Source organism: Oncorhynchus gorbuscha, linkage group LG06, assembly GCF_021184085.1.
Source record: "Oncorhynchus gorbuscha isolate QuinsamMale2020 ecotype Even-year linkage group LG06, OgorEven_v1.0, whole genome shotgun sequence".
Taxonomy (NCBI): Eukaryota; Metazoa; Chordata; class Actinopteri; order Salmoniformes; family Salmonidae; genus Oncorhynchus; species Oncorhynchus gorbuscha.
This window is the reverse complement of record NC_060178.1, coordinates 40,913,811-40,932,948: the sequence shown is the minus strand read 5'-3', so window position 1 is coordinate 40,932,948 and position 19,138 is coordinate 40,913,811. Positions and strand designations below refer to the sequence as shown.

Here is a 19,138-nt window from a genome sequence, read left to right as displayed (position 1 = left end):
ACATAAACGCAGTCCACTGTTACAGATTCCAGTTTTGGAAACAGATTCCAGTTTTGGTAACAGATTCCAGTTTTGGTAACAGATTCCAGTTTTGGTAACAGAAAACTGTATGGAAAATCCATCTTGCTTTAGCTTCTCCCAATACCAGCTACTAAGTTTCCTCTAATTGTAAATGCCAATTGGATGCTTCACATGTAAACATTCAGTGAAATCTGGCACAGACCAGTCGCTCTTTAAAAAAAATGTTTTTTTAAATAGTACTTTAAAAGGATGTTAAATACCGTGCCTTACCAAGCCATTTAGTAGAAATGAAACACATTTAGCTACCATACCCTAAAAAAAAACAGCATAAAAAACATCAGGGAAACAATAGACCATTCTATGCCGGACTGTCTTAAAAGATCAACGCATGCAGCATTATTATATAGATATTTTTTTTAATTGTCGCTAATCGACATGTTACTGTAGCTGCATTGTGTCTGTAAAGGGTTGCGGTAGATAACTTCATTGCCTAGCCTTAACGGTCATACATACAGTACTAAACTTATGGCTGCAGGGGCAGTATTGAGCAGCTTGGATGAAAGGTGCCCAGAGTCAATGGCCTGCTCCTCAGTCCCAGTTGCTAATATATGCATATTATTAGTAATATTGTATAGAAAACACAAAAGTTTCTAAAACTGTTTGAATGATATCTGTGAGTATAACAGAACTCATATGGCAGTCAAAAACCTGAGAGGAAATCCAAATAGGAAGTGGAACATCGGAGGTTGGTCTATTTGCAACCCAGCCCCTACTGAATACACAGTGGGCTATGGATAAAGTTGCTAGGGCTTCCTAGGGCTTCCACAGGATGTCAACAGTCTTTAGAAACTTGATTGAGGCTTCTACTGTGTTGTGGAGCCGGATGGGAGCTCTTTGAATCAGTGGTCTGGCAGAGAGCCAGGTCCTGGTCACGCGCATTACACATGATAGCGACCTATGTTCCATGGTACCTCTACAGACATAGGAATTCTCTGGTTGGAACTTTATTGATAACATCCTAAAGATTGTCATAGTAAGTATAGAATCAAGTTTCTTCGATCTGTAATAACTTCTTGAACTTTTCGTCTGACGTTCGGATGGACCTGCACGAGCTTTGGCTTTGTGTACTAACAAAAGTAGCTACTTGGACATTATCGAACAAATCAAGCATTTATTGTGGAATAATGATTCCTGGGAGTTAACTTCTTGTAACTAGGGGACAGTATTTTCATTTTTGGGAAAATAACTTTCCCAAAGTAATTGGGCTACTTTGTCAGAACAAGATGCTAGAATATGCATATAATTGACAGCTTAGGATAGAAAACATTAAAGTTTCCAAAACTGTAAAAATATTGTCTGAGTATAAGAGAACTGATGTTGCAGGCGAAAGCCTGAGAGAAATCCAATCTGGAAGTGCCTCATGTTTTTGAAAGCGCTGCGTTCCAATGCGTCCCTATTGAGCAGTTATTGGGCTATCACCCAGATTACTCTGTCTCCGTATTCCCGAAGGCGTCTACAGCATTGTGACGTAATTTTACGCATTTATGTTGAAGAATACCCGTAGGTGGCTACATTGCGCAAGTGGTCACCTGATGCTCCCAGAGAGATTCTCGCGTAAAATACAGGAGGTAGCTATTACTCCAATCGGTCCTACTGAAAAACGAATTGTCCCGATGGATATATTATCGAATAGATATTTGAAAAACACCCTGAGGACTGATTATAAACAACGTTTGCCATGTTGCTGTCGATATTATGGAGCTAATTTGGAATATTTTTCGCCGTTTTCGTAACTGCAATTTCCAGGCGATTTCCCAGCAAAACGTGAAGAACAAACGGAGCTATTTCGCCTACAAAAATAATATTTTGGGAAAAAAGGAACATTTGCCATCTAACTGGGAGTCTCGTGAGTGAAAACATTCGAAGCTCAAAGGTAAACAATTTCATTTGATTGCTTTTCTGATTTCCGTGACCAAGTTACCTGCTGCTAGCTGGACAAAATGCTATGCTAGGCTATCGATAAACTTACAGAAATGCTTGTCTAGCTTTGGCTGTAAAGCATATTTTGAAAATCTGAGATGACAGGGTGATTAACAAAAGGCTAAACTGTGTCTCAATATATTTCACTCGTGATTTTCATGAACAGGAATATTTTCTAGTAATATTTATGTCCATTGCGTTTTGCTAATTAGTGTCAGATGATAACGGTCCCGTTCACGGGATGGGGTGTCACTAGAGGTTAAGGGGCGGCCATCGCCACAGTATGGGTAGAGTAGACCACCAGACCTTGTTATGGGTCTCACACACACACCTGTGTTTCAGGACTCACCATCACCACTGAACACACACACACACCACACTGGGTCTATTAACACATGGATAACAGTCCTAGAGAGTGAGGTTGGGCTCAAGCGCCCAGTCTGCAGTGGCTTTATCCGCATACAGACAGGCCAGGGAATGAGCCAGTCAGTCACCATATTGGGCTCCATTAGAGCAGTAAATAAAGTGTAAGCTCATTGTGAAAACTTGTCTTGCTACTGTTTTAGAAATATTCTTGAGGTAGTTAAAAAAAATAACTCTTGCTTCGCAACATACGTCATTAATTTTGGCCACCAGGTGTGTCCGTATAGCCTCTCCCCTGAACATAACAGTAGGCCAGTGGGAGGACAGAAGCAGGTGACCAAACTGTGGATTGTCATTACTTTCATTTCCAATTGTAGCCAATTCAATTGCAGTCATTCTGTTCAGATTTTTCAGTCATTCTACTACAGATTTTGAAACATAATGACAAGTATTAGTCACTTAAGAACAAATTCTTATTTTCAATGACGGCCTAGGAAAAGTGGGTTAACTTCCTGTTCAGGGGCAGAACGACAGATTTGTACCTTGTCAGCTCGGGGGTTTGAACTTGCAACCTTCCGGTTACTAGTCCACCGCTCTAACCACTAGGCTACTATGAAAATGCCCCATTTTACCGGAACAATGCATAACGCACATTCACAAATAATGACTAGACATTGTAGAAAATTAACACAGATGTCATAAACAATCTCTCAAGTACAAGTCCACATGCTAGCAAGTAGCCTGGAAATGGTTATATTGCAACAGTTGAATTGTTATGACCACACCCTTCTGTCCATCTCCAACTGATTGAACAGCATGCTTGCCTGTCAACTTTGTTCAGATGTTGAAATCAAGTGGCCTACCTTAATTCTTGTGTTTTATGCTTATAGCACATTTATTTAAAAACAATTCAAAGACAAGATAGCTAATATAACAATCTTTGGCTAAAATGCAGATTCAATGTTCATTGATACTGTTTTAGTAGCGTTTCCTCTGCGCGCAATTTGAGTTGAGACAAAAAGGGTGTGGTTAGAAAGGTTAACTTGCTCTTTAGATTACTTATAATTATGTTTTAATGTGTTTCGGGTATCCATGTGACCGATTCTGTTATACCAAACCTACAAATGAAAATAGCAAGTTGAAACCACTTGTCAGAGAGAAAGAAGTGATCTCTCGATTTAGTTGGCATGAGTGGCAGGGGGAAGGGATTGGTGTATGTGTTTAAATCGAGAGGAAGACGCAAAGCGAGAGGTTTTCACACTCGACAAAATCTGTCAAAAATAATCCCAATAATTTTGGAGCCAAGCTTGTCACCTGCCTTCCCGCCATTGGGACTCCCATTGTTAGAGTGGAGACATGAGCATCACGTCATTATTTATTCAGGCCTCAATTGTTCTTAGACTAGCACCATTCATTAGCCCTGTTGATAATTTTAATGTTATAACAGTAACTGTATCCAATGGATAAATGGGAGAAGGGTGGTTGCCATCTCGGAGTAAAAAATGTTTTGCAGCAGTGCTGCCTGCCAACAGTAATCTGACAGAAAAGATTCAAGGGCTATCATCATTACAAAACAGATGGAAAGCATTTAAATCCATGCACTTCCACATCATATGATGGAAATGTGCCTACCTGATTTAGGTGACAGTGAACAGTTGGGAGACAATAGGAAATATTCCTTAAACTTACAGAAGGGCAATTCCAGCACTATAGATGTGACATTTGCACACAAAATGAGAGGGAAAAAAAGTGTCTCAGAATGAACATGTTAACGTGTATATTTATGAAAAGGCAGACGTTTTACGTGCCCCCAACCGATTGTGTTATTTTGTTGTTTATCTGCATTGTTTAACAAATGTTTACTATTTTTGTACATGTTTGTAAAGTTTGCGAGCAGAACTGAGGGGAGTGGGGGTTTATTTGAGCGCCTCCTACTCCTCAGAAGGCAGTCCGCCCTCTGGCCTCTTTCTCCGCCTCCTTATCACTGGGGTCGGGGCCTGTTCCCGAGAGAGAAGTATATCCCTCCTCTCGGGCTCGTCAGAGTCATGAAAGAAGAAAAAATATTCTGCTAGTCCGTGATGAGTAATCGCAGTCCTGATGTCTAGAAGTTATTTTCAGTCTTTAGAGATGGTAGTGGCAACATTATGTACAAAAAAAGTTAAGTTCTAAAACAACGCAGATAGACAACAAAAAAACACCCCACAACCCTACCCCTTAAAACACCAATGGACAATTTGCAATGACATTCAGTAGGAAACCTCCCTAAAGGGGACCCATGAAGAGGGGAAACAAAAAACAAATATTCTCTCAGCTCCAACTTGACAATGGCAAGCGCTAGTGAGACAAGAGCAGCAAATTTGAAGAGGCATCACCGTCTTTCAAATCCACTGTGTGGGAACATTTTGGATTCAGCGTTCAATACGATGAGGAGGGTATGAAAACCGTAAACAAAGTACAGTCTGCAAGCATTGCCACTGTCGGCTACTCGAGTGGAAACACTTCTAACACATGTAACTTACGTCACCATCACCCGGCCATATGCCTTGCAGGTGGAGGAAGGAGATTCCACTCGTTAGTGGAAACACTCTCGCTGCTGCCTTCCAACAACAAATGTGACAAATTCTGAAAAAAGATAAAGAAATAACAAAAGGGGCGGGAGAATTCAGAGCCAAAGATAAGCAACCCTTTTCGGCAGTTACTGACTCAGGATTTCGGCGCCTGATTAAAAAAATGTAATGAAAAGAATGTCCCCTCCCGCACACATTTCAGCAGCAAAGTAAATCTCAAACTATGAAACATCATGGAGAGAAATTGAAAACGAAGACAGACACCCCATCTAACTCTCTACACTGATAGATGGACCTCCAGAGCAACTCATAGCTACCTCACTGACAGATCAATTTGTACTAGACTGTGAGAGCTACGTGTTGCAAACTCATCCACTGTATGAGTCATACAAGACAAAACTTAAATACATGATACCGAAACCGTACCGTTACCCACAAAATGTGATACATACCGAACCGTGGGGCCCACTGTACCATTGCAATCCTAGTGAACACTGAGTGTGAGAGGAAGAGCTCACTTAACACATACAAACCAGATTATAAATTGTGACAGCGAGAGGGGAGAGACTGAAAAGGGTACGTTGGGAGGGATAAAACCGGAAACATTTAGGAAGAGGAACGAGACGTTAATTTATTTTACAGTGGGTATTGCCTGCTTCCCCACAAACACCTTACAGACAAAGGACACGGAAATCCTTTTGTTCACAACTCCTGAGATTACTATTTCCTGTTAGACTTAAATCTGTGGCATTTGGCCATATTCTAATCTAATAAACAGAATGCAAAAAAACACTTGTATAGAATACAGAATCAAAAAAGGTACAAAACAAAGGCCAGGGAAAACAACTTCTCAGACAAACATTTGCATCGCAATGGCTTAGGGCTCTTTTATAAATCCTAGCTATGGGTTTGTATAAAAATACATTTCACAGAACATGGTCTTCTTTTAGAATGCCATCAAACAGAATACTTTTCTGCAGAAAATGACCTTATGTACAGTACATTCGGAAAGTACTCAGACCCCTTGACTTGCACATTATGTTACAGCCTTATACTACAACTTTTTTTTAAGTCCCTCTTCAATTTATAATGACAAAGCAACAGGTTTATATACATTTTAGCAAAGTGATAATTAAAAAAACAATGTTTATATCACATTTACAGTTGAAGTCGAAAGTTAACATACACCTTAGCAAAATACATTTAAACTCAGTTTCACTATTCCTGACCAATAAATCCTAGTAAAAGTTCCCCATCTAAGGTCAGTTAGGATCACCACTGTATTTTAAGAATGTGAAATGTCAGAATAATAGGAGATAATTATTTTTTTCAGCTTTTATTTCTTTCATCACATTCCCAGTAGGTCAGAAGTTTACATAGAATTTGGTAGCATTGACCTTTAATAGTCTAACTTGGGTCAAACATTTCAGGTAGCCTTCCACAAGCATCCCACAATAAGTTGGGTGAATGTTGGCCCATTCCACCTGACAGAGCTGGTGTAACAGTCAGGTTACCTTGCTCATAACACACTTCAGTTCTGCCCACATGTTTTCTATAGGATTGAGGTCAGGGCTTTGTGCTGGCCACTCCAATACCTTGACATGGTTGTCCTTAAGCCATTTTGCCACAACTTTGGAAGTATGCTTAGGGTCATTGTATATTGGATATTTCTCCAAAAAGTATGATCTTTGTCCCCATGTGCAGTTGCAGACCGTAGTCTGGCATTTTTATGGCGGTTTTTGAGCAGTGGCTTCTTCCTTGCTGAGCGGCTTCCCAGGTTATGTCAATATAGGACTCGTTTAACTGTGGATATCAGATACTTTTGTACCCGTTTCCTCCAGCATCTTCACAAGGTCCTTTGCTGTTGTTCTGGGATTGATTTGCACTTTCTGCACCAGAGTACATTCATGTCTAGGAGACAGAACACACCTCCTTCCTGAGTGGTAGGACGGCTGCATGGGCCCATGGTGTTTATACTTGTGTACTATTGTTTGTACAGAAGAACATGGTAGCTTCAGGTGTTTGGAAATTGCTCCAAAGGATGAACCAGACTTGAAGGTCTACAATTTTTTTCTGGCTGATTTCCCCATGATGTCAAGCAAAGAGGCACAGAGTTTGAAGTTAGGCCTTGAAATGCATTCACAGGTTCATCTCCAATTGGCTCAAATTATGTCAATTAGCCTGTCAGAAGCTTCTAAAGCCATGACACCATTTCCTGGAATTTTCCAAGCTGTTTAAAGGCACAGTCAACTTAGTGTATTTAAACTTCTGACTCACTGGAATTGTGATACAGTGCATAAGTGAAATAACCTGTCTGTAAACAATTGTTGGAAAAGTGACTTGTGTCAAGCACAAAGTAGACGTCCTAACCGACTTGCCAAAACTATAGTTTGTTAACCTCGCTGCGCACGGATCCTGCTAGCGGGCTGAAATTCCACAATATACGGTGATCGCTACACAAATAGTCATATTAAACATTCATGAAAATACAAGTGTCTCACATGTATCTAAAGCCTAGAATCTTGCTAATCCAACTGTGTTGACAGATTTAAAAAAGGATTTACTGCGAAAGAATACGATGTGATTATCTGAGCATAGAGCCCTATTAAAAAAAAAAACCTGAAACCAGCACAGGCGTAACAATCACAAACTGCATTAAAATAAATAGTTTACCTGTGACGATCTTCGCCTGTTAGCAATTCCAATGCTCATTGTTACACAATGAATGATCTTTTGTTTGATCAAATCCGTTTTTATAGCCTAACACGAAACACTTTGTGAACCGCTTGTGTCGTGAATTCCGTCCCATTCCATTTTCGACGACACATTCCAGGTAAATAACCCACACAGAACGTGACTTTTCCAGTCATGTTTGGTTTCACTGCAATCAATTGGTTTGTTTGTAACACAATCAAACCTGATGGGCCATTTGGCGGGACGTATTGACTGAAAGAAACCGATTTGAAGACAACAAGTCATGACATCATTGTGCACCAATGATTTGCCAGCTGTTTTGTTGATTGTCTTTTAACCCAATGACCACTGATAGTCTTGAAATCTAGCTGGGTAGATAGCCAATGAGCGGAGGTAAACGGCAATAGGTCAAGTTCATGTGTTGCAAGACCAACCCATGTAGTAAGCTCCAGCGTAAAGAGAGTTATCCGCTATTGAAGTTTCATACCGGAAAGAGAAACACATATTACGCACTGCATTGTTTGGTAAACGCGCAGATTCAGCTGTTTATATATGTCAATCAGTATGGCGACTAAGTCAGGGAAAGCTAAATCGAAGTCTAGATATACAGATATATACACCATTTTTGAAAAAATTGATTGGGAAAGTGAGACAGAGATTGTTGTATTTCGATTCATTTAGTGATTGTGGAGCAATATTTTTTGAAAGGGAGAGGACATCGTTTTGGACTGGTAAGTTCTTATTACATTTACATTTAAGTCATTTAGCAGACGCTCTTATCCAGAGCGACTTACAAATTGGTGCGTTCACCTTATGACATCCAGTGGAGCAGCCTCTTTACAATAGTGCATCTAAATCTTTTAAGGGGGGGTGAGAAGGATTACTTTATCCTATCCTAGGTATTCCTTAAAGAGGTGGGGTGTCAGGTGTCTCCGGAAGGTGGTGATTGACTCAGCTGTCCTGGCGTCGTGAGGGAGTTTGTTCCACCATTGGGGGGCCAGAGCAGCAAACAGTTTTGACTGGGCTGAGCGGGAACTGTACTTCCTCAGTGGTAGGGAGGCGAGCAGGCCAGAGGTGGATGAACGCAGTGCCCTTGTTTGGGTGTAGGGCCTGATCAGAGTCTGGAGGTACTGAGGTGCCGTTCCCCTCACAGCTCCGTAGGCAAGCACCATGGTCTTGTAGCGGATGCGAGCTTCAACTGGAAGCCAGTGGAGAGAGCGGAGGAGCTAATGCTCTTGTTTGAAATTAATAATATAAAATATTATTTTATTTTTATTTTAGAAGCAATATATAAACATGTAATGTTATGAAATGTGAGATGCATGTGTCTGCCACCTCACCCCAAACCATATGAAATAGCCTATTTGAGGCGGTTGAGGGGAGGGCAGGCCCACAACAATGGCCAAAGTGAAATGGAGACAGTAGATACAGCTGGTCTGTTGTAATATAATAAAGGCAGTAGATCTAGCTGGCTATCATAATATAAAAGAGACAGTAGATCTAGCAGGTCATTATAATATATTCAACCTTATGTTCCCTGTACCCCATATATATATATATATATACCTGGACATTTTCTTTCACAGTGACACTGACTCCGAATGAGAGTCTTATCCGGTGTCCTGTGTGAATTTAAGCATGCTCTCTCTAATTCTCTCTTTCTCTCTCGGAGGACCTGAGCCCTAGGGCCATGCGTAAAGGACTACCTGGCATGTGGTCCTTCTGTAGCTCAGTTGGTAGAGCATTGCGCTTGTAACGCCAGGGTAGTGGGTTCGATCCCCGGGACCTCCCATACGTAGTATGTATGCACACATGACTAAGTCGCTTTGGATAAAAGTGTCTGCTAAATGGCATATATTATTATTATTATGACTCCTGGCCCTGCTGCTGTTCCAGTTTCAACTGTTCTGCCTGCGGCTATGGAACCATAAACTGTTCATTTTTACTCAAGGTGCTGTCCTGTTTGTTTTATCTTGTTGATTTTAACCTGTTACTCCTAACCCCTACTTTTTCGAACATTCTGTTAAAAATCGCGCAACATTTCAGCGCCCTGCTGCTCATGCCAGGAATATAGTATATGTATATGATTAGTATGTGTGGATAGAAAACACTCAGACGTTTCTAAAAACTGGTTAAATCACGGCTGTGACTATAACAGAACGTGCGTTTCATCGAAAAGCGCAGGAAAATCTGATCACTGAAAATTGGAAAATATATCTGGGTTTAAAATATGACTTGGCTCTGTCATAACCTCACATGGTCTCTCCTATCATTGCTATGCAGACGACACACAATTAATCTTCTCCTTTCCCCCTTCTGATGACCAGGTGGCGAATCGCATCTCTGCATGTCTGGCAGACATATCAGTGTGGATGACGGATCACCACCTCAAGCTGAACTTCGGCAAGACGGAGCTGCTCTTCCTCCCGGGGAAGGACTGCCCGTTCCATGATCTCGCCATCACGGTTGACAACTCCATTGTGTCCTCCTCCCAGAGCGCTAAGAACCTTGGCGTGATCCTGGACAACACCCTGTCGTTCTCAACTAACATCAAGGCGGTGGCCCGTTCCTGTAGGTTCATGCTCTACAACATCCGCAGAGTACGACCCTGTCTCACACAGGAAGCGGCGCAGGTCCTAATCCAGGCACTTGTCATCTCCCGTCTGGTTTACTGCAACTCGCTGTTGGCTGGGCTCCCTGCCTGTGCCATTAAACCCCTACAACTCATCCAGAACGCCGCAGCCCGTCTAGTGTTCAACCTTCCCAAGTTCTCTCACGTCACCCCGCTCCTCCGCTCTCTTCACTGGCTTCCAGTTGAAGCTCGCATCCGCTACAAGACCATGGTGCTTGCCTACGGAGCTGTGAGGGGAACGGCACCTCAGTACCTCCAGGCTCTGATCAGGCCCTACACCCAAATAAGGGCACTACGTTCATCCACCTCTGGCCTGCTCGCCTCCCTACCACTGAAGTACAGTTCCCGCTCAGCCCAGTCAAAACTGTTCGCTGCTCTGGCCCCCCAATGGTGGAACAAACTCCCTCACGACGCCAGGACAGCGGAGTCAATCACCACCTTCCGGAGACACCTGAAACCCCACCTCTTTAAGGAATACCTAGGTTAGGATAAAGTAATCCTTCTCACCCCCCCTTAAAATATTTAGATGCACTATTGTAAAGTGGCTGTTCCACTGGATGTCATAAGGTGAATGCACCAATTTGTAAGTCGCTCTGGATAAGAGCGTCTGCTAAATGACTTAAATGTAAAATATCAATGCGCCACTTGCATGTATTGTCTATGGGAAAGCAAATTACCTGGAGCCGAGATTGCAATTCCTACAGCTTCCACACGATGTCAACAGTCTTGTCATTTGCCTAGGCTTTGTTTCTTGGTCAAACGAAGAAGAGACAGCCCATTTCTTCAGGTCTCGGACCGGATATTTTGGTTGAGATTTACCCGGACATTATTTACAGACGTACCCCTATAGAATATACATCGCCTCGTGATCAATTTGATCGCTTATTAACGTTTAATAATAACTAAAGTTGCATTACAAAAGTATTTTGAAGTGTTGTGAAAGTTTATCGTCAACTTTTTTAATTTTAAAAAATGACGTTACGTTATAAGACGCTATTTTTTCCCGTTTATCACACAGTCTTCATAGATCGATATCTAGGCTATATATGGACAGATTTAAATTTTAAAAAAGACCCAATAGTGATTATGGGACATCTAGGAGTGCCAACAAAGAAGATGGTCAAAGGTAATGAATGTTTTATATTTTATTTGTGCGGTTTGTGTAGCGCCGACTATGCTAATTATTTTTGTTTACGTCCCCTGCGGGTCTTTTGGGGTGTTACATGCTATCAGATAATAGCTTCTCATGCTTTCGCCGAAAAGCATTTTAAAAATCTGACTTGTTGCCTGGATTCACAACGAGTGTAGCTTTAATTCAATACCCTGCATGTGTATTTTAATGAACGTTTGAGTTTTAACTAGTACTATTAGCATTTAGCATAGCGCATTTGCATTTCCAGATGTTCAGATGGGACGCCTGCGTGTCAGGTAGGAGCAAGAGGTTAAAGATGATACAAATATAAAATTAAAAAACGTATGGTTTTTTCCATTGTTTTATCTAAACCAGATCTATTGTGTTATATTCTCCTACATTCAATTCACATTTACAGAAACTTCATTGTGTTTTCTTTCAAAAGGTACCAAGAATATGCATATCATTGGTTCTGTGCCTGAGCTACAGGCTGTTAGAGATGGGCATGTCTTCAGGTGGAAATTGCACAAAGTAGGGGGGAGTTCTAAGAGGTTTAACCTCTTCAACCTATCGGTGTGCTATGTCATTATTGGATGAAAAGACGTGCCCGTTTTAAGCACAATATTTTGTCAGGAAAAGATGCTCGACTATGCATGGAATTGACAGCCTTGGAAAGACAAAACTCTGACGTTTCCAAAACTGCAAAGCTATTATCTGTGAGTGTCCCAGAACTAATGCTACAGGCGAATCCAAGATGACGTTTCATACAGGAAATGCCCCAGATTCTGAAGGCGCTGTGTTCCAATGTCTCCTTATATGGCTGTCAATGCGCCAGGAATGAGCCTGCGCTTTGTGTCGTTTCTCCAAGGTGTCTGCAGCATTGTGACGTGTTTGTAGGCATATCATTGGAAGATTGACCATAAGAGACTACATTTACCTGGTGTCCCGCCCGGTGTCCTGTGTCTAAATTATTGCATAATCTGTAGGTCCATGCGCGTTCCATTTCTTCAGAAGAGGAAGTCAACTGCCACAAAGGATTTTATCGTCGATAGATATGTGAAAAACACCTTGAGGATTGATTCTAAACATCGGTTTGCCATGTTTCTGTCGATATTATGGAGTTAATTTGGAAAAAAGTTTGCGTTTTAATGACTTAATTTTCGTTTTTTACCCAAACGTGATGAAGAATGAAGAAAACGGACCGATTTGTCAACACAAATAATATTTTTTGTAAAAACGGAACATTTGCTATCTAACTGAGAGTCTCCTCATTGAAAACATCTGAAGTTCTTCAAAGGTAAATTATTTTATTTGAATCCTTTTCTGGTTTTTGTGAAAATGTTGCATGCTGAAAGCCAGGCATAAATCCTATGCTAGGCTATCAATACTGTTACACAAATGCTTGTTTGGCTATGGTTCAAAAGCATATTTTGAAAATCTGAGATGACAGTGTTGTTAACAAAAGGCTAAGCTTGAGAGCAAATAGATCCATTTAATTTCATTTGCGATTTTCATGAATAGTTAATGTTGTGTTATGCTAATGAGCTTGCGGATAGATTTACACAATCCTGGATACAGCTTTTTTTCGTAGCTAAACGTGACGCAGAAAACGGACCGATTTGTCAACACAAATAATATTTTTTGTAAAAAAGGAACATTTGCCATCTGAGAGTCTCCTCATTGAAAACATCTGAAGTTCTTCAAAGGTAAATGATTTTATTTGAATCATTTTATGGTTTTTGTGAAAATGTTGCCTGCAGAATGTAGGTTAGTCAGTTTTACTAGGGTAAGCTTGGCAGCGTGAGTGAAGGAGGCTTTGTTGCGGAATAGAAAGCAGACTCTTGATTTGATTTTCAATTGGAGATGTTTGATATGGGTCTGGAAGGTGAGTTTGCAGTCTAGCCAGACACCTAGGTACTTATAGGTGTCCACATATTCAAGGTCGGAACCATCCAGTGTGGTGATGCTAGTCGGGCAAGCGGGTGCAGGCAGCGATCGGTTGAAAAGCATGCATTTGGTTTTACTAGCGTTTAAGAGCAGTTGGAGGCCACGGAAGGAGTGTTGTATGGCATTGAAGCTCGATTGGGTATGGAAATCTCTGAATTTTTGGTGGCCTTCCTGAGCCAGGATTCAGACACGGCAAGGACATCAGGGTTAGCAGAGTGTGCTAAAGCAGTGACTAAAACAAACTTATGGAGGAGGCTTCTAATGTTGACATGCATGAAACCAATGCTTTTTTGATCACAGAAGACAACAAATGAGGGTGCCTGGAGACATGCAAGGCCTGGGTTTACCTCCACATCACCCGCGGAACAGAGAAGGAGTAGTATGAGGGTGCGGCTAAGGGCTATCAAAACTGGTCGCCTAGAGCATTGGGGACAGAGAATAAGAGGAGCAGGTTTCTGGGCATGGTAGAATATATTCAGGGCATAATGCACAGACAGGGGTATGGTGGGGTGCGGGTATGGCGGAGGTAAGCCCAGGCACTGGGTGATGATGAGAGAGGTTTTATCTCTGGATATAGCTGGTTAGCTGGTTAGCTTTGGAGGTTCTTGAGTGTGTTCTAAAAATAAAGATAATAGCGATTCCGTATCATATTGGGTGAGGCAGGTTTCCGGAAGGTATAAACAAAAAAGATTTAAATCGGGAAGAGAGAGTACATATGGGGCACTGCATTTTTGGGACGCGGCGATGCAGACGGTTAGCAGGCCTGTGCTAACAAGCTAACAGATTAGCAGGCCGGGGTAAACAAGGTAGTAGTTAGCGGACCTGGGCTAAACAAGCTAGCAGTTAGCATGCCGAACTAACAAGCAAGGAGATAGCGAGTTAGCCTTTGGAGGACGTCGCGATGGGGTGAGTCTGTTTATTCCTCTTCATGCAGTGATATCGATAGACCGGTCGTAGTCAAGGTATTGTAGCCCAGGAGTATGCTAGGAGCTCTGGCCAGGCTAGCTTCAAGCTACGTGGGTGGAAACGCTAGCCAGGAGTAATCAACCAGGGTTGCTGTTTAGCTCGATAGCTAGTTAAGATCCAGCAGAAGAATGTTCCGTTTGTGGTGGGAATCCGGGGGTAAGTTTTTTTTTTTTTGTTAAATAGGTCCGTTATGCTCTGGTTAGCGTCGCGTTGTTTGAACTGGCGAGAGCTTTCCGAGCTAAAGGTTAGCTGATGACCGGTTAGCTGAAGACCGCTAGCATAGCTGGTAGTTGGCTGCCTAGCTTCAGTTGATGGGGTCCGGTTCCGAAGTAAATATAACTACTTTAGGAAAAGTAGCTACATTGGCGGGTTGCAGAAGAGTATTTGGAAGCTTAGGTTTAGCAAAATGTTTTTAAAGATATGCGAAGAAAAAAATATATATAAAACGAAAGAGAGACGATATTTACAGAGAGACGATACGAGAGGACAACTTACTGCTACGCCATCTTGGAAAGACACAATTGACTGATTTCCATATATGAACTGTAACACAGTAAAATATTTGAGATTGTAGCATTCATAATTTTTAGGTTTTGTTTTCTGAATTTTTATAATTAGCATTTCTGTATTTGGCGCCCTGCTGGATGTTGGCCACATAACCTCTCTAGGGTAAGGGGCAGAACGACAGATTTTTACCTTGTCAGCTTGGTGATTCGATCCAGCAACCTTTTGGTTACTGGCCCAACGCTCTAACCACTAGGCTACCTGCCACCCCTTGTATTTAAAATGATGGCCTACCCCGGCCAAACCCGGACGCTGTGCTCCGCCCTATGGGACTCCAAATCCCAGCCGGATGTGATACAGATGCTTTCACTTCATGTGGCCATCACAGGAATGCCTACTAGTTATTTCCTTAATGTTTACAAACAGCCTCATATGTTCTAGATAAAACGTTCTAGAGATGTGTCAGCTTTACAAGGAAGCAAACAGAGCATAATTCTTCTGACAGTCTTGTAGCAAGAGAAATATGCAAAGACTGCAAATTAGACATTTTCATTATGCAAAATTCAGTGCAGCACAAAATTGCCACAGTCAAGTCTGAAAAAAAGCTACTCCAAGTCCACTCATCTAGAAAATATTCCATATTGCTAGAAAATAAATATGTAGTGTAGATTAAATAAAATATATGAAATAGCACCTTATCTTGTACCAGGTCTTCATAATATGCATGGCTCCAAGTCATGCAAACATGGAAGATTAGAGACAATCATATTGTATGCTGTGAAATGATTTCATCATGATCTGAAAATGTTTGGATCAAAACAGGGACTGTGGGGTTTGTATTTCTCTCAGGCGTGGATACCTCAAATAAAACTGTGATAAAGACTAGGCCAACAACTATCAATAAGCTGCAAATGTAGCTACAAGCCACAATTTAAAAACATTGATTTGCCTGGTTTTTCCATACAAAATGCCCCACATAAACAAAAGGAATACAATTTCTCATAACACAAGGAATAGGATATACAGCTAAAATCTTGTTTTGTTTCTCCCATTTCAATACTAAATTACTCTGTAGTAAACATCCTCACAGTAATTGTCTAGCACATGATGAAATGAGACGGTGTGAATGTCAAAATTATTTTTGGCATTTATTTTGAGGGATGGACAAGCGTAAACAATATAATCTAGCTACGCAGCTAACCCATATAGTCGTTTAGGCATTTGGGAGCGATGTTAGCAATCGATGCTAGCTAGCAAGATATATAAACACCGTAGTCAATAACTATATAGGGTTTTGCTCGCCTCTACCTCCGGTAAATAATTCACTCGAACGCGCAACATTCATACGGCTCGCGATAGCTAATTAGCGTCATACCAGAAAACCTAGTTCTCCAATCGCTAAAGTTAGCTAGAGCAAACCCAGAATGTAGGCTAAAACCTGCATTTATGGGGTTTTCAGGGACCTTAAAGATGTCTAAATGCATTTACATGTCCATCTACAACGAGACTGTGTGTAGTAAGTCGCCACGAAGAGGCCTGCCTATTTGTGCAAGCGAATCCTGCAACTTTCAGTTTAGATTCGCTGTAAAAGACCACCATAGTCCAGTAACAGGAGCTAATCTGGCCCTCCGGTTAACGAATCAACGCCAGGCCTCAATACTATATTTTTAAGAGGCGGTGGTGGGTATTCTGTAATAATTTTGCAAGCAAATATTAGAAACATAACTATGAGAAACACATTTCCACCCTAAGGTAAAATTGTGTCGTGGCAAAATGGTGAAACAACCATATTGTTCAACTGACCACGGCAAATAATCCTTTACTTAATTTTCAATAAATTCAATTTTAAATGTTGTGCAGAAAGAAATGTGCAACAAATAATTCGTTAGTAGAATAATGTGGCGTGTATAGTCAGCAACATAACATTGCATTACAACTATAGCTTTACTTACTTTCTCCATTTGTTAGGACACAGTGACATCCAATGTAGATAAAAGTAACCAAAACAACCGCTGAAGTCCCAAACTGCATTGTGACTTCGAGTGTGTTCTCTGTGTGTGTTTTGAAGATATCCAAAGTTCGTTTAAGAAATCCAATACAAACAAAAAAGTGTTCAAAAGGAGAATATAAATCAAGCTAGCTAGTCCAGTTAGCCCCCTTAAAAAGGGGCCAGGGGTCCAACGTGGTTGTATCTTAATTAACAGCAATATCTTCTCAGCTAACTTTGGGATTTCGGTTCTCCCTGAAAAAGATGACCACTAAATAGTTTGATCGTGTGTTCTGGCGACACATTTGCGAATAAAAATAGTCATTTCCTACAATTGTATGGGATAGTTCACTTTAATGTTTGATTTTTCTTTTTAAAGTATTCCGATTCGAGAAAAAAATAAATCCCACACCGCTAACGTTAGCTAAACTAGAAAGTAACTAGCCACGGCCTCATTCCACGATAAACGAGGTTCCACTGTTGAAAGGCACACAGACCGTATTTCCGTATTATAAAGCAATTCTTTAAGATTAATGCTGGATCATTTAGAAATCTGGGTGTCCTCTTCTTTCCAAAAATCCAGCTATGTAGCCGAACTTCTATAGACCCAAGAAGCTAGCTAACCTTGGCTAGCTTGCTGTAATCCACAGGTCGCTGAGTGTTTCATGCACTCCAATGTTGCACTTCTTCGCCGTATCACAGGAAAAACACATAGTTTTAAAACGTGAGAGGAAAAAATGTGAACACATCCCATGAAATTTGGATACGTGCAGGAAAAACGTGGATATATTTGAACGACCTTCCTCTGAACTGATTCAGTCGCTACAGCCAGCCCACGACAACATGAAAAACACCCCCCCAAAAAAATGGATCCAGCGAACATTACGTTTAGCCACTAAACAAATATCCCCCCGCTTCCAGCACATTGCTAAAAAGTGTGAGAACTCCCGTCTTCAGATTATCTGGCAAAACAGCTCATATAAACAACGAAGCTTCAAAACCGGCAATTAAATAAAGTAAATAACCGCTGGCAGAATCAGAAATATGAGGTAAACAAACTTAATTGCATAATAAACTGCTATGTGGGAAAAACTTCGATTACCGTATACAGCACCTCTCAGGGTTCCCACCTTTTTTTCTCCATGTCTATCCACCAGTAAACAACTACTACCAGTCAGCTGGGGCAGATAGGGTATGTAGAAAAACACGGACTGGAGTTACGGTGCGCACAACTAGCAATGTGTGGATTGCAGTGTATAGCATTATACAAAACCAACAGTCTAACAAAATTGTGTTAGTATGGAAGCCCATTCTCGACCCCATTTTTCTTTTAAAGGGCGGCTGAATTTCCCGATTTGGCCTCGTTTTAGATTTGGTTCATTAAAATACTAGCGGCCATGACATAGAGATAGATAGAGGACTCACAATGGATATAAATAATTTTAGCATAGACATTGCCATTGACAGCTTCCACTATACTTCCACAATTTTAAAGTAGTCAACTGGGTGGGGATTCCAATGGATTGTTGCCTCAATGGTGCTGCCTAAGCTGTCAAAGACGCTATAATGTTGCAGATTTAAAGATGAGTCCTGTCTATCTCTATGGGCCATGACTGAATTCAAACATGAGTTGGTTGTGGTTTGACGTGGGTGTCTCGTCTGTGTGTGTGTTCACAGGTGGGAAGAGTTAGACAAATCATTTAGCCAATTAGCTTCTGGTGTGTGACCGAGTCAAAATAGGTTTGACTTGGATAGCCTGTCTCAGGGGTAGTTAGGGACCATCAATAATTACACAATGGAAATGAGAAAATATGTTTATGTTGTACACCTTTCAGTTTTTATCATTAAATGCTTTCAATATTTGAATATTAATTTCTACTCTTTAAAGTTGGTTTGAGTTTAAGTAATTGAAATTTGGAGCTGTTGGAATTTTAACATATTGCCATGTACAATGTGTAATTTACCTATGGTTCCTAACTAGCCCTATAGGTATATCCAAAGTTAACCCAAAGTTACCTCAGGCATTACGATCAGGTGTCATGCAGCTGCACTCTGAATTTATGATTACATGTGTGCTGCCAGCTATGGGCATGTGGACAGGTTTGAAACAAACCAATACGCACAATAGGGAGGTGATTTCAGACAGTCAAAGTCCTGCAATAAGAGCTATGACGCTAATATGTGTGTAATCTCTAAAAAGTTGTGTTCTGTGGGTGTCACTGAGTACACTGATACCCCCTTTCATTTATCCACAATCCATAGGTAAGGCTGTACAGTGCATGGCTACCTCAATTACCTCGTACCCCTGCACATCAACTCAGTACTGGTACTCCCTGTATATTGAT

General features: G+C 41.1%; 1 protein-coding gene across 1 annotated transcript in view; it reads right to left on the bottom strand.

Annotated features, from left to right (window-relative positions):
* LOC124037972 (insulin receptor-like) overlaps positions 1–17,936 on the bottom strand; it is a 116,750-nt gene extending 98,814 nt beyond the window's left edge. The window contains exon 1 of the mRNA XM_046353293.1: positions 16,759–17,936. Coding sequence (XP_046209249.1) covers positions 16,759–16,837 — 79 coding nt within the window. The 5' untranslated portion in view covers positions 16,838–17,936. The remainder of the gene's footprint in view (positions 1–16,758) is intronic.
* Between the last annotated feature and the right edge of the window lie 1,202 nt (positions 17,937–19,138).